Consider the following 16,898-nt stretch of genomic DNA (forward strand, 5'->3'; position numbering starts at 1 on the left):
AGCTGAGATTCTCACTAATTCCTATGACTGCAATAGATAGGGCGTGAAATAGAATACCAGATAACTGCAGGATTTCTGGCAAAGGCCACAACAGTTAAGTGCATATGACATTAAGAAAACTCTGATATACAAAATAGGAGGCACAATGAAAAGTGAGAAACTTTATTCTACTTTATCCAAACCAGATTACAAGATGGGCATAAGGGAGGACCAAGGAAACTATGGACCTGTGAGTCTGACCTCAGTACCTGGAAAAATTATGGAGAAGATCATACTGGGTGCTATTGAAAGGCATGTAAAGGGCAAGGCAATCATCAGTTTTTTATTGGAAGCTCATTCACTAACTGTTACACACCTGATACCTGTTTTTTCACTTCCACCCAGAGTCAAACTAAATACTGACGTAAAACCTGGTTTTGCCTGTTATAAAATGATGTTGTTTCTTTTAGTCCAGCAAATTAGGCCTGTGTATCTGCTATAATTGATCAAATGATAGTGGTATCTTCCCAGGATTCAGCTATTGGGCTGATAAAGGAGTGAGATTAAAAAAAATTACTTTTTTAAATTAAAAAGCTGAGGATATTCTTAGCAAACAGAGACAATGGAGCTTATAATCTACTACCATATTGGACTAGGGTTATTTCTTGATGTGCATCCTATATTGGTTTTGTCCAGTCTTGGCTTCCATGTTAAGGTGAAGGCCCTTCACCAGCAAGGTTGGATGGAGTTGCAGTGTTGGGGCATAGAGGGTCCAGGCACATCTTGTGACTTTGTGTACACTGCGCAAGGTCACACTAAGTAGACTTAGAGAGGGTTGCCATGGGCTCTGTCAGTTTTGTTTCTTCCTCACCTGGGTAATAGGTGTTTTCATTACTCGCAGCCAACTGAATTGAATGCATCTCACCGTTTAATTTTTTATTTTTTTATTTTTTTATGGCTCTTAATTTCATCATTTTCTGTCTTTCAAAGCACCAGTTTCATTCTTTCAAAGTATTTATAATTTTTTCTAAATAGTTAGCCTGGTTTAGTATGTTTTAACCACATAAGCCACACTGAATTCTTTTAACTTTTAATATCTTATGAACTACCCCTTCAGTGCTTTCCTCTTTTTCCCTTGTTGTTTTGAAAGCATTAGAAGTCAATGCACAATGGTGTTCATTTCAGTGATATTAAATAGTTCAGGTACAGCACAGACCTTAAAGTCTTACTGTGACAAAAAGAAAAAGATAAATATTGATTTTTTTTTTCTGAACTTTTGTGGTTTGGGATTCCATATATCACAGTTCTTGTCCTCCAGAGAAAAATGTAGTTTGTGTCATGTCAGTGGAACTCAATAATAAAAGGTGAGTAAAGATGAAATGGCTCCTGCCAAGGTGTGTAATTAAGAGTCGCCAATCTTCCGTGTAGAGAAGAAAGATGATTTGCTGTAATTTAAAGGAAACATTTGTGGTTTTGTCTGATTGCTAATATTTGATTTATTTTTTACTGACATCGCCATGGTCCTAATTTAATAACTGAGCATTAATTCTATGCCAGTTAAAGACAGGACTCTTCTTTGGCTCAAAGCAAGCAATACTGCATTCATGGCCAGTTATCTTCAGACCCATTCCATAAGCCATCCATCATAAATACCAGTGCAAGAAAAGCTGAGCATCTTTCTCCTAGTAGGCATTAGGCAAAATGTGAAGAAGTGTAAACGAATGCTGTAAATCGTGACAATATAAACCATGAGAAGCTGCTGGGCAGTAGCACAGCCACAAGGATGAGCAGGCAGAGCTGGCAGCGACTTGACCTGGGAGCCCAATGGCTAAAGCAGCTGTCCAGGAAGCAGGGTCCTGAGCTAGGGAAGTTTGTATACCCCATTTGAGTTTTCTGGGCAACACTGCACCCACAGGACTGTAGGATATTCTCAACAAAAGTATGTCTCACCTGCCATCTTATCAAAATAAGGACACTGTGCCCTCAGTTGCCATCAGAGGTAAAGCAAGAATAATATAATCTTGCTGTAGAACACTCAGTTGGGAGGGGAGAGATTTCTTATTCCTAAGACTGTTTTCTGTTAGTCCATGATGGTCTAATCTGAAACGCATGAATAGATCTATATCACCCTACTGAGGCCTAAGTTTCAAATATAAAATCTGGATTTTCGCCTACATAAGCTAAATGGTTTTGATAGCAAGAAGCTCTTTAGTCAAACAGATGAAAGCATGGAAAGAGGCAATGCTAAGAAAGTGAAGATAAATAAGCGTGGGCTGGAAATGAGAAGAGACTGGTAGATTGTTTGGTCCTGAGCCTGTAATTCAGAACCCACTATTTTTTTCTATATTGAGGTATGTGATTAATGCAGGAATTACGGCCAAGGGCTTTCAAGAGCTGTGTTATGTAGGAAATCAGATTAGATGAGGGATGATCAGAAACTCTCCACTGCCTCTAAAATAGTCTAGCCTTAGAATAGGTTTAGACTCCTAAACTGTATAATTCAGTTGAATTTAGTGGAGCTGTGTCATTTTACAGCTGTAAGTGTACCTACTTTTTAGGTCTGACTTCTCAGTAATATACAGAAAATAATTTAGTAGACTCTTGTTACAAGAAAGATTGTTTTCTTCATCAAAAGTTGCCTTCTCCTCACACCCTTTTGTCTTCTCTTCCCCTGAGAAATAAGGCATCCTACTGCAGCAAGCAACACTTGCATTCCCCCTGGGTACTTTGCCATACCCAGCTCTGCACAAAGTAACTGCAAATTGTTGTCAGGATGGCAGGAATAGCTGCACCCGCATTCAGCTAACTAGGAAATGAGTGACTGAATTGTGGGAGAGAGAGAAGCAAAATGCTGTGCCTGGGGAGAGTATCCTGCTGTGCCTTGTGTGGGTATGTGTGGGGGATGTTTTGCCCAGGTATGGGATAGACTAGTGCTATCCCCAGGGGGGTGTCTGACTCACCTCCATCCTGCAGCTGTGGAGGAGCTGTAGGAGAAGCTGACAGTTAAATGGGGGAAAAAATGGATTACAGCTGTGAAATTCCCTGAAGATCCTCTTTTTCATTAACAGATTTGCTGGGAGTAGGTACCACTCAAAACCAGAGAATTTTGGCAGGCTAGATCTCAATGCTACTGTGTAGTTGGCTGTTAATAATGACAAGGATCAAGAAAAAAAAATCCTGGAAATAGCTGGACTGACATAGGTCTATTCAGGTTTTTCATCTTGCAGGACCAAAAGGAGAGGCCTGTAACCCATGCGAAAAGATGGTGTTAAATTTCTTCCAACAAGTTCCTTCTGTTATAAATCCTGGGAAGAGTATCCAGTGTTGTGTCACCAAGAACTGTAAGGAAGCTGCAAGGAAAACAACAACATAGGAAACGACAAAAAAAAACAAACCCCACTCAGTCAGGACTAAGAACCTGCCATGTAAATCCATAAAGATTTGTAGAGAGGGTCAGGACCCTGAACCTTGAAAGAGAGAGTGGAAATGTCCTACAACCCAGATTTCTGAATCTCCCACTAGAGGATATAACTGGTCTCCGACACCTAGAGCTCAGTGTTAATCTAAATCACTTCTTGACTGATTATGTGATGTATATGTAAATAAAGTTACAACCTGCCACATCACACTTATGTCAAAGGTTGTCTGTTGTTTCCATATACAAGTGGTCAGAACTGAAGCTATATCTAGCTGATGGGGCAGAAGTGCAAAATCTTCTTTCATTTTTGGGCTCCCAATCTTGAATATAAAGCTTTCTGCATGTATAAAAGTCAGTGCAATATTTGAAAATGCTCATGGATGTTAAAAATTGAATATTTCTTAGCAAGGGAATCTTTCAACATTTTATTAGTTCATGTAGAAAATGGATTTCCCCTGGGTAATACTCAAACAGCTAAATCTGAAAACCTGCCTAGGAGAGGAATAGCTCTCAAGTATGAAAATCTTCCAATATAAGATAAATACGAGTTAAACAAAATTTGACATGATGGACAGAGCAACCAGGTCCAGTGGGGATTTAAGCATAGAGAAGAATAATGGAAATAGTTTTCACAGTTGCTTCAAATACGTAATAGTGAAAAAAGCATCTTGTTTCTTGGGGTTTAAAATGGATACTGCACAAAATAATGAAAGTAAGTGTTTAAATTGCTTGGTTCATTGCAGGCATTGTGTCCCTGATCTCCCTGGCTGTCCTGTCCTATGAACGCTACAGCACTCTCACCCTGTGCAACAAGCGCAGCGCTGACTACCGGAAGGCATTGCTGGCAGTCGGCGGTTCATGGATTTATTCCCTGGTCTGGACTGTGCCACCTCTGATCGGTTGGAGCAGTTACGGGGTAGAAGGTGCGGGTACAAGCTGTTCAGTACGCTGGTCCTCGGAGTCAGCCGAGTCCACGTCCTATATCATCTGTCTCTTCATATTCTGCTTGGTCATCCCTGTGATGGTCATGATGTACTGCTACAGTCGCCTCCTTTACGCTGTTAAACAGGTAAGCTGCTGTATGCTATTGATAGTGCAAATTGCTCTGAGACATATGTTGCATTTCTCTTCTATCAAGTTTGGAAGCACTGGTGATGAAGAGCAAAATAACAAAGCAAAACCAAATGGTAAAGACCACAGAAAGCCTGAAGGAAGGGGCAGGAGGTCTTCACCAAGTTTTTCATACTCCAGAGCTCCAAACAGTTAGAACAACCAGATAACATCCATATAGATACTGACTTTGTGGTTTGAAAATATTGTTTTGTAGGAAAACCAGCATATCTGGGTGAAGGTTGCATTTGTAATGAAGCCAACACACATGTTTACCTGTCAATAAATAAGACATGCATGCAAACATTTCTTCCTCATTTTCAGTCATGACATTTTAATAATTTCTGGTTCTTAATCTGTGGAGACCTAACTCTACAGCAGTGCAGTCTATTGCAATTTGCAGAGTTATTCCAGGGATCAGTTTCTCCTTGTAATTCTAGGCCACATTTAAAAGTTTCCTTAAATACTACTACCACCACTGCTGTTACGACTGCTACTACGCTGACACTCTGACTGGTTTAATAGGTATTGCAGATACTCTTAAATGAATGTTCCAAAAGAGTCTGCCAGGGGTATGGTATTGTGAAGTTTGAATACTCTTGGGAGAGTAATGTAGTGGTTTAACAATGAATAATGAGAAATGAATGAGTTTATAGGTGTTCTCTAAAAAGTAATTCTCTAAAATGTTCAGTTGAATTAACTAAAGGTATTAAATGGAAGAAAAAAGAAGAAAAAAAGAAGTAAATCCCTGAATAGAGGGTCTCATATAGAATTAAAGTGGATGTAGTTTACTTTTGATTAGTCATAAGGAATTAAGGTCGTGCCTTTTACATGATTTGTAAAAACTTTCAGAACACTTGAAGCCCAAATGGGAAATCTTTTCCTGGTTGAGTGCTGAGCAGGCCAGTAAAATCCATTTGATGAATCACACATTAGTATTCCTCTTAATGCTGTGCAATAGTAATATGAAAAAAATTCTCTTGATTGTAAACCATGGAAGTGAAGTTGCAGACCATATCTGGTCCCTGGGCAGCAGTGTCCTTTAACATCACCTTAAAGAAAGGAGCAGGATCTTGGAACATGTGCTACTACTAATATGCAGAAGATACAACTTTCTTGAACTTTTGTCTCTTCTTTCCGTCAGCCCTCCCTGTCATTCCTGACAACAGACATCACCCACAACATACAAATACTTGTATGGATGAAGCTTCTGTAGCATGTGCTTTAGCTTCTAGTTATAAATGTCAACTTGTGTCACTTTATTCACCTTTTTTTTTAAATCCAGTTATATTAAAAGTAGTAGTAGATCTCACTGATCTGCCTGATGGGTCTCAAGAAGTTGTGGCAAACATGTTGAGGGAACAGTGTCATAAAAAAGATACGTGCAATCTATAGCCCTTTTGTATTTAGATGTGAAGATTGAGTAGACCGGATGGAAGACTAGGTTGATTGATTAATGGACTGTCCAGAGGAAAAAAAGGGAGAAGGAATAGCGTTTTCCACAATCCTGTCTCCTCCGTCCTCCGTGTGCTTTTGAGAGTGATCCAAGAAGCCTCTGGGATGCTGAGGTTAGAGAGCCCTGAGAAATTTTGTAAATGGTGGAAGTGAAAAAGAATCGAACCTGATCTTGCATAACCTTTTGGAGGACAGATCTTAGGGAACTAATGCTTGTTAAATGCAAAGGAACTCCAGTGAGGATTAGATTGTATCTCCTCTCTGAAGTTGTTATGACTCAAGGGTCGTAACAGCTGCCTGAGCACTTGTGAAGTCTTGCATAGCTAAACCCGAAACTTTTACACAAAACATCTAATGCTTTCCTGGCATTTGTAAAAGATTGCCTTGATAAATTATATTTCAGCAAAAAGAATCTCAATCAGAAAACTCATCAGTCCTCAGCTTTCTGTGATGTATATACCTCCAGTACCATAATCCTGAAACCTTTCATTTTATAAATTTCCTGTGACATATATATAAATTTCCAAAGACCGTATCATGGCACAGTCACTGAAATACAGACTTTTTTCCTCTGGTCTGAGGTCCTGTAACTATTCTGTAATAAACGCGGTGGATTATGAAATGCTAAAGTATGTCATGTTTAAACTGGAGGAAGAGATGAGCAATGCGCAAATAAAAGTAGAGTAGTTCTTACATAAAACTACAAAGAGTAGGTAGGGTAATACAAAAAACGTTAAGAGAGGTTGCTACATCCATTATAATGTTGTTACTTTCTAGTGTGGGCAAAAAATTCATTATCTTGCAATATTCTGGCCTCATAGATTAAAGTCCTTCTATGACCCTCTAAGTAATATATTAGAAGAAATATGGAAGCATTGCAAACATAGTAAGTGCATTATCCCAGCTTCAGCTGCTTAGTAAATGCATTTCATATTTTTGCAAGATACATAGAATTTTTAATGTTAGAGCATTGTAGTGTTAATGGTATTGCACCCTGAGATTGAGTGCAGAAGTTATGCCGTTATTAATACTGCAATGTAAATTAATTGAGGTGGAAGAATTATCTTAGTAGATTTGGGATAGTTAATGCAAGAATTGGCACAGCGCCTGCTTTTTCCCTTTGCAGAGATAGTAATTATAGGTCTGCTTTTCTCTTTTTCTTTAAATTTAGTCAGGTACTGTAGCATTCTGTCAGTCAAGGCATTAATAGATCCTATGAAGTCATCTGCAATCTATGTATTGGTAAAAGGCACAAGTATTTCAGTGACACAGGTTTTATAGAAGATCATCTTTTCAAGGAATTACAAGTCAATTGCATCCCTGTATGAATAATGTTAACAGCAAATGCCATTAAACAGTATTACAACACGACTGTACTATTATCTCAGAGCTGTTGCCATTTATCAAGCTCGAAGACCCTTAGGAATTGCTCAAGTTATTTTCTTAAAAGGTATGGGGTTTTCTTCCGGAATGGTTTTGTCTGGCCAGTTGAGTTTGGTTCTGCAGGTGGCCTTTGCTGCTGTCCTTGTGTGACACGCTTGGAGGAGCAGAGCTCAGCCCGGCTCGAGAGGTGGGGTGGTTGAACAAGTCCCAGGAAGATGTTAGCTCTGAACAGTGACAGCACTTCAGAGGTGCAAAGCAAAATAATGCTCAAAATGGAGAGCCAAAGAAAACCTGTGGTTTCAGAAGCTGTTAGGGAACTTGGCAATGCATCAGATCTTAAGACATAGAGAAACACAAATATTTTATTAAACTTTCCTCCCTCTGAGTCCATATTGTCACTCATGCTGATCTTGTTTCCTGTTTTTATGAAACCTATTCTTCCATTTCTGCAGATGCTGAAACTCAGTTTCTTCTTTAAGTTTTCCTTTAAAGATGATGTGTCTCATACCTGTAAGTAGAAAGGGGTAGAAAGGGGCAACGTTTTCTCCCTCACAAAATATTACTCATATATATTTTATTCATACACATACAGAACAAGGAAAGGAAACTGAGAATGGTCTATTTCTCCTACTGCAATTAAATTTTTCTTTTTCAGTTTTTGGCTTGTGATGCTTCTCTGTGACTCTACCATTGTGTTCCCTCTGGAAAAATGTTCTTTATCAAGTCAGTGTCAGTTGTTTACATTTTGAAAAGTGGGCTCCCAAATGTGGAATTACAGAGATTAGCATTGTGATTACTGTAGCGCAGAGGGCACAATATAATTAAAATCCTCCACCGAGGGGCCCAGAGAACTCATATGAACCAGCCTAATGAAAGTTAGTAAAACTTTTAAAAGAGATCTCTTCAGCCTGCATTATCTCCCACTTGCACATAGAAATCGTGCCCAAGGACAGGAAGAATCCCAAAACATTGTTTCAAGGTAAGTTTTCGGATTGGTTTTGTGGAGACCCTCATCTTGGCTCATCTCATTGCCAGTCTTCTTTCATCGAAAGCTGTGCATGAACAAAGCTCAGCAGCTTTTTATGGAGTGTAGCTAGGACATGGAAAACAATAAAAAGGATTGTAAGCAGAGCACAAAGACTTAAACACATGGTGTAATACACATCTGACCGTGCAGTTCTTGCTCAGTGCACAGACCATGTATTAAAGTGGGCAAAGGGCCAGCGGTCACACTGTCTCATGGGGTTCTGGAGTAGACAGACTTGTCACCTGACCTGATAGTACTACTGTGTTGGGTTTTTTTTTTTCCTTTTTACTTGAGAACAGTGAGGAAAAAGTAGAGATGGGAAACATTTATTATGTTCTTTCATGTCATTACCCCAGTTCTATGTTGACTTTGTTTTTTTGACAAAAAAAAACCAAGAAAAAAATGCTTAATGAAAATTTTAAGGCTGGCCCATATGAGAGAGAAGTTGGCCTCACCAGTATGCCTTGTCCTGTACCCCTTGGTGCACCTAGTAATGCTTAATTCCTCATAAACTGCTGGTTTAACTAGTGACCAAAATGTGGGTTCAGGTAGTGGAATAACCTGACTATTTCCCTTTACAGCAACTTTGTTTCTTTTGAAAAGTGCCACATGGTTTCTGACTTCCATGTGTCATAGGGGAACAAGATCACCTTTTTTTTTATCCCATCCCCTGAACCTTTCTAAGTCTTGTCACCTTGTAGGGGAACGGGGACAGTAAGGGTTATGCTGCAGAGAGCTGCCTGGTCCTCTCTCTTTTACTCTTCTTCCAGACTTCAAATTACCAAATTTAGTGGAGTAAAAGTGCTTCTGTCTCTTATTTAAGAAGTAACGCCCCAGAGTGAAATTGTGACTTGATTATAAACGTGAAGAAACTAATTCTGAATTCTGTGTGGTGAGATTTTGACTCTAGTATATTTTTTAAAGCATTGGATATAAACAACAGTGGTGGTTTGAAATCTCCCATGCCCTCAAAGAAAGTCTGAGAGAAAAAGGAAAGAAGAGATGCAGAGTTTTATGACTTCTGATTCCTTAATCCTGCTTTATGTCTGTACTATTTGGAACAGTTAAAAATATCTGTAAAAGCAATTACTGCATCATTGTTCATTAAAGTAGTCAGGAAAGGATTACAAAGTAGAAGGATTGCTCCTGTGACTGTTTCCAGTTCTCCAGCTCATTTGGAAATGATTGTTTGTAGGAAGACAACACAGTAGGGCAGAATGCTCAATGATTTAAACCGAAAATAAATTATCTTCACATAATACAAAGAGTAGGATGGAGAAGTAATAATTGTTCCATCATTCCTTCATATGCTTCATATGCCTATAAATAGAGAAACTCGATTTTCTGAAACTTTATCTTTGATGGCACTGAAGTTATGACTTATATTGAGAAAACTGATAAAGCAATTATGTACCATTAACTCAATCTTCTAAAAGCCCTAAATAAAAACAGATTTGTAGTCATAGGCCTTCTTCTAGAAGCAAAGCTCAAAATCTTTCTAGTTATTTAATGAAACAAAGAAGTCCGAAGAAATATAATTCAGATGTAGACCTTGTCCTTTGGTTCCTGTAGCTCATCTCTTTCAAATGTGATTAAATACATTTGGGATTTGACTTAATTTCAAATGTGTTTGACCCTAGCCGCATCTGTGCTCAGACAGTCAGCTATACTCATTAGACAACCATATCTTGTTATTTTTTTACTCTGTGTCCATAAATTTTATTTCTTCCCTTTGGGTCTTCATTTATACTTTCTCTCCTAGCTTCTCCTGATATAGAGGAAGAATGATAAATAAGTTTGCCTTTCCTTTTTAAACCTTGCTGTAAAGATATAATAATTACATATAATTCACAAGCAAAAAGAGATTCAATTTGCATATGAATGGATAGATGTTTTCTGTCACATCATCATGAGGATATGGGAACTTAATTGAAATGTCTCGTGTTAGGCTGAGAGAATTGGAATAAATCTTAGCAAAATGTAATGCAAGGGGTCTGCTGGATTATCAAATGTTACAAAGCAATGTAGTCATATAGCTTATAACCAGCATCATCAAGAAAATCATCAAAATCAATGTATCCAAGTTTTCTGTACAGCCTTCAACTGGCACACAGCAGTCAATATTCAACATCTCCTTACTGGGCAGTTCTGCATGTGCAAGCCACTGCACAGCTAAAACACAAAGCTGGTAACAGGCCATTTTTTGGATTCTGTGATAACAGGAACGCTCTGTGATAACGACACTCAGGACATGCAGTTTTATTGTTTGATTTGGGATTTTTGGTAGAACAATGGGCTTTAAATTATGATAGCAGTTGACATTCCTATATAATAGTATGTTTTCTCTGAATGTCTAGGTCGTTCCTCAAGTAGAAAAGCAAAGCAGCTGACTTTTTTTTGTTGTTTCAAAGAAGAGGAGCACTGAAATCCATTGGACTGCATATAGTATGTATCAGTGATCAGTTCTTTGAAGATCTGGTTATTCTCAAGTTTTCTTAGCTTCTGCCATGATGAAATTTCTCAGAATCCTGTAGGTGAGGTGATATCTGAGACAGCTATTTTGAAAATTATTAATAAAAAAGTCATGGAATACTTGAAAAAAAGGCAAAAAATCATTGCTCTCGCCATTTTGCAAGAAGTTAGTTAATTCTGTTGGATATGTAATTTGTTTAGAATCAGATCACAATCTGTAAATGGTCTTACATAAATATAAACTTCTTAGCATATCAACTCTTTCTCTGTTTAAATTTTTTCTGATCAATTCTGTAACCACTCTGGTCTTTCACAGAGCATAAGTCCCATTGCTTCCTTTTTCTCCTTTACCCTCGTGCCTTTTTTTGCATGCATAGATCTTCATCCTTCTTTCATTGAAGAGATTCTCATAATTTTTTTTCCTTTGACAGTTTGAAAATGCGGTGAATATATACAGTTTTTCCAGTGCTTTGTAGAGATGATACTACTATTCCTACTCTACAGAAGGAAAGCATGTAGTATTGAGAACTGTGAGAATTTAAGGCATTTTCGGCATCTATGTAGTCTAATTTTTTTGTCTACTCCATAGTGAATAAAGAAAGAAAGTCACATCCAAGGAGGTTTTTCCCAAAGTAGGCAACTTTTGTCAGCCGCAGACATGCGGGTGAAGGGTCTGGAGCACAGGCCTTATGAGGAGTGGCTGAGGAAACTGGGGTTGTTTAGCCTGGAGAAGAGGAGGCTGAGGGGAGACCTTATCGCTCTCTACAGCTACCTGAAAGGAGGTTGTAGTGAGGTGGGTGTTGGTCTCTTCTCCCATGTAGTTAGTGATAGGATGAGAGGAAATGGGCTCAAGCTGCGCCAGGGGAGGTTTAGGTTGGATATTAGGAAAAATTTCTTCATGGAAAGGGTAGCCAAGAATTGGAAGAGGCTGCCCAGAGAGGTGGTGGAGTCACCATCCCTGGAGGCGTTCAAAAAATGGGTAGATGTGGCACTTTGGGACATGGTTTAGTCTAGTCTACCCTTGATTGGTATAGTGTGGACTTGGTAGTGTAGGTTAATGGTTGGACTGGATGATCTTAAAGGTCTTTTCCAACCTAAAATATTCTATGATTCTATGATTCTATGTAAGATGAGTCCCACTAAAAAAGTAAATTGTTGTATTACAACAAAACAAGGAAACACTTTCATCTTGAAAAGAGGATACAGTGTATCAATCATTTATTCTTTAAAAAATAGTACCTGTTTTCAATGATTTAAAAAAAAATGGTATGACAGTTAAATGATTGTGCTATTATGTCATTGTTATTTAATGTCAGGTCATAATATAAAATAAAAGCATAACATAACTATTGAAACAAAATCTGTAGCATTTTGACACTGAATTTTAACATTCCTTTCCTGATGACTTTAAAAATACTTGTTTTCACTTTCATAAGCAATTTTCAGATGTCAATGTTTCATATTTCAGACTGTTCTATTGTTACATTTCTGTTCAAGGATATTACAATGAAGCAAGCACTGATTATTCCTGTTAGCTGATTATTATTATTTTTTTTAAATGGCAAGCCTGCTGGAATAAAAAGTTGCTTTGATTAGCTTAGAGGAAGATTTATGAACATGCTTAATTTTTAAAGGTTCTTGTACTCTTTCATAACTATTAGGGTTTGCCCAGGAGGTGAAAAGATTGTTATGTAGCTATCATGAAGTCGCTATAAGTATAGCATCGATTTTGGGGGTTCATTGCTTTCAGCTGTAAAAAGGTTTCAGTTTTGTGCACTACATTAATACCAGTTTTTATTGAAGGAGTCTGTCCCAAGGGCACAAAATCCAGTGTTTTCTGTAACAGCGGAGAAAAATGTGAAATCCTGTGAAACCCTGAGAAACAAAGGAGATAGCTAACATTTTTTCTTTGTGTATAGCTGCAAGGCTTGTAATTTCAGCATCTCAGCTTTTAGGAGAGTAAAGGTATGGTGAGTCAATCCAATGTAAAATATCTTTCAAAGTGTTTAGAGACTTCAGCTGCTGTCAGGTCTTGCATAGATATAGGTCTAGCCCACGGGTGATGGGTATGTGCGCTCAGGGTTGTGCTCTGTATTCCTAATTAAAAAGTGTCGACTGACTGTGGAAGCACATGTGACCAGATTAGTCTTCATTTTTTGAGGTCTGAGCATACTGGAAGGGAAACGGGCATGAGAAAAGATTATGATCTTCTTTCCCCTGTGCTCGCATAAGCGTAAATCTTTAGTTAATTGTTTGTATTTTGCAGGGAAGCACTAATATAGCGTTGGCATAAATCAGGCACTGTACAAATTCATTGTAAATCAAGTTAATGGCTGGCCAGAAAATAGGATTTCATTGGGTTTGCTATTTTTCATTCTTTAGATAAACTAGGGAGGAAATAAGCCTGTCACAATCTTTAATAACAACCTAATAGAAATTTAAGATCTGATACTTTAATCTCTGGATGCATTATGTCCATAAAGAATAGGCTGTGGTCTCACAAGTCTTTCAGTTTACAGCAAATGGTGTACATCAATACCGAGCACTCATGATATCTCAGTTCAGGGGGTGGTTTAGTAAAGGTTTCTGCTGATAAGTAAAAGCATAAGATTTTTTGTTTGCTCACTAGTTATATAACTGGAAAGGTTAAATGTACAGAAGGGTGTTCTGCAGGGTAAAAATGTGGTTTTGTGTACTTACATTTCAGCACTGAGAACTGAGTCACACTTACTTACTCCCCTGTAGTTTGACTCCACTTAAGAGACCAACTTGTGACCTCAGGCAGAATCCCTGGGAGAAAGCTTGGAGCAAAGTAAATTGTCCTACATGTAGCGCTGTGGCATCGTCCCCCAGAGGAACACTTCTGAGGGTGTTTCTGCAAAGGGACGTTGCTGTGCAGTGAAAAAAGAACAAAAGTGCAATGCCGAAGGGCTTCCTTCTCTGGTGACCACGGCGCTTGGTATCACATGAACCGTGCCATTGTGTGAGAGTACTTATGCCGGTCCCTAGCCAGAGCTGTCTGGGTGGGAAGTCAAAGCAGAGGGCCTTGGTTCACTGCACGTAAACCATAATGTATATAGCGAAGTTTTCAGTCACAGTCCAAAATGTAGTTCTGCTGTTTTCCTGGTGGAGCAAAGAGAATTAACAAGGATGTTTGCTTTGGCTTTTTCCACCCACGTTAGTCCTGTGCTACTTGCAACTACAGGATTTGGCCACAGATGTTTGTAGTAGCTATTACCATTCATTAGTTCCTTGGTTTAGCCCCCTGTCCACTGAAAATCCTGAGAGCTCAAGCTATAGTGCCTGAGGCAGTATACGTTGGCAGTAATACAGGGAAAGAATTTTACCTGAGAACTTTATCGTGTAGTGAAGAACGATGGCATGCTGGTATGACATGACAAATCCACATGCTACAGAGATACGAAATGGATGAATATTATGATTATGTGCTTGCAGAATGAAAATCAAAAACATGTAAAAGAACAAAGGTAAATAGAACAAACATTGTTTCAAAGTTTCTAATCCATTGTTTCATTAGTTTCTAGTCCTACTGGCTAGGTATGATTTTTTGTCTAGCTCAGTTGAATAACTTGCACGTCTGCATCAGAGCCCCTTCATAAACACGGATTCAAGGTTTATGGCTGAAGGAATGCAACTGAGCTGTCAGGCTTTTATTGTCTTAATAATAGGAATGTGTTAAACTATGTAAAGTTATGAGATTGATTGTACTTTTTTACCACAATTAAAATAAGGCAAAATTTAGATTCACTAGCTACTTGGCACTAAAGCTGTTTCATCCACAAACAAAAGGTGAGAAAGCCCAGTTCATCTTTGTCTTACGTCTCCAATGTTTTCTGATCCTATAGCTTCAGCTTAATGTGATTAAAGCTAAGGTGGCCTAATTTACCTGTAATAGATACTAATTTTGCTCAACTACTACTCATACTCTAATATTTTTATCACCTACTATATCCTTTTTCTTTTTTTATGGTGACTATTATACCCTGCTAAAGTGTTAGACTTAAATGGTACATGTATATTTCCTCTGTGAAACAGTTATTTTCAGTGGAGGCAAACCCATGTGTAATGTGAATATAACAGATTAAATGAGAATAAGTATATTTTGCTAGTGATGCGAGGTTATGTTGTCTTCATAGTATATACTTTTAATACTTAACACTTATGTAAAGTGGGCAGGTCACTCTTTCAAATCGTACACACTCTAGGAGCAGAAGAAATTTTTTTTTTTTTTTTGTGATTGTGTGGACTCTGCACCCAGGAGCATGCATGCAGATAACTGTACATACTCAATGTTGACATGTTTTTACATGGTCAGAGACCTTCCTTTGCCTTGAAGCAAATGGTACAAGCTGCCTACATCCACACTGCACAGTGTCTGGCCTTGAGCATCCTGTGGACCTTACATAGTGTCCCTGTGGACCTCAAACATGGTAGGTAGTTCATGTTTTCTTTATTTGCCCAAATTAAAGCGTCTGAAATGACATGAGGGCTGCCTTCCAGCTCTTGCAGTGCGGAGCTCTCACAGTGTGGAGCTGAGAGTTGATATGCTATGCTCTTATCTATATAGTAGAGGTGTTGGTGAGTGCAAGTCTGTGGCACAAGTCAGAGGACTGTGTAGAAAGGAGGGAGCCAAACCTGGTGCAGCCTTGTCCATACCACCTACTGGGAGTTGTCACTGATGGTTTTTTTTTGTCTTTTGCATAGTGGCTTGAGGGCATTGTCTTAGAGAGTGCGAAGGCAAATCTGTGCTGGGGAGCCAAGGATGCCGACGTTTAAGCAGGATGGATGATCTGGGACATGAGCTTTATCTCACTTTGTGAAGTGGTTTTATTTGGTAATATAGACATAGCTATTCATGCTTTTAAAAATATGCACCTATTCCATGTCTTTCTTTTCCATGGAGGTTTAATTGTAATGTGTGTGTTAAGAAATCTGGAATTTTCTTTTCGTCCTTAAAGGCAGCTTGTTGTATAAAAAAGTTCATTGTGTGCACATGAATCTAAGTTTCTGGCTTTCTTCCTTGACTTCAGACAATTGTGGGTACTATTTTGAATAGAGCTGGTTGGGAAATAGACTTTCTGGTCTTTTCCCTGTTTGAGATTTTTGATGGAGAGATTTCTTGTCTTGAATAAGGCAGGGGGGACACACAAATCTTAACCTCACTATTTTTCACAGATCAGGAAATCAGCAGCATTTTATTTTGACATAATCCTCCACTGGGACATTTAGATGTTAAAAATAAAACCTAAAAATGAAACAATCTCCTCTTGACCCTGAAACCACTCAGGGTCCTAGTGCCCTTGTACAGCAGTTGCTTAGCCAAAACTATGTGGAACAAAAGGGCCTGGAAATCCTTGGAGCTGATGAGCTAAAATGCCTGTGAGATCCAGTGTCCTGAATAAAATAGCTCTGTGAGGTAACTAGGCACTAAAAGCCCAGGCATTTTAGATCTCTGTCAGGCATATTGTCAAGGAACAAGAGAGAAGCCCAGGGAAACTTGGGTACCACCAGAAATGTCTCGAATTTGCATGTTCCCACAGGATGTTTTCATTTTTGTGATTCAGTTTCCCAGTGAAGAAATGTCGCACTAGGAATAATTTTTACCTTAATTGATCTGTAATTTGCCTCTTTGCAAATGAAACACTTCTGTTGTTGCAGTGCAGCTGGCTTAAAAAATGCCAAGAGGATTTCTGTGGTTCTACCTAGACCTTTTTCTACCTTCTCCATCTTCACCACCTTGTTCAGTATGCATGACATGATATCGTAATAAATGTGCAGCTCTCACATTCACAAAATAATTCATTGCCCTTGGGGCTTAACAAGGGTAAAGGTGTAAATACCGGTATTCAGCTTACTGAGCCTCATCAGTATGGCAAAGAAGTGTTGAAAAGTCACACTAATTTTCACGTTCTACTTATGTGTTCTGTCATGTTCATACAGTCAATCCAAATCAGTATTATTACAGGGGTTTGGGGTTTTTTGGTCTATACTTGTTTTTTCCTTTGTTATTAAAATAAACAGCCAGGATGTTTT

At 38.5% G+C, this 16,898-nt stretch overlaps 1 protein-coding gene across 1 annotated transcript in view; it reads left to right on the forward strand.

The window, feature by feature from the left end:
- LOC142594960 (pinopsin-like) overlaps positions 1-16,898 on the forward strand; it is a 91,198-nt gene that overhangs the window by 22,188 nt on the left and 52,112 nt on the right. The window contains exon 2 of the mRNA XM_075721625.1: positions 4,141-4,466. Within this exon, the coding sequence (XP_075577740.1) occupies positions 4,141-4,466 (326 nt within the window). The remainder of the gene's footprint in view (positions 1-4,140; positions 4,467-16,898) is intronic.

Source organism: Pelecanus crispus, chromosome 1 (assembly GCF_030463565.1).
Source record: "Pelecanus crispus isolate bPelCri1 chromosome 1, bPelCri1.pri, whole genome shotgun sequence".
Classification (NCBI taxonomy): Eukaryota; Metazoa; Chordata; class Aves; order Pelecaniformes; family Pelecanidae; genus Pelecanus; species Pelecanus crispus.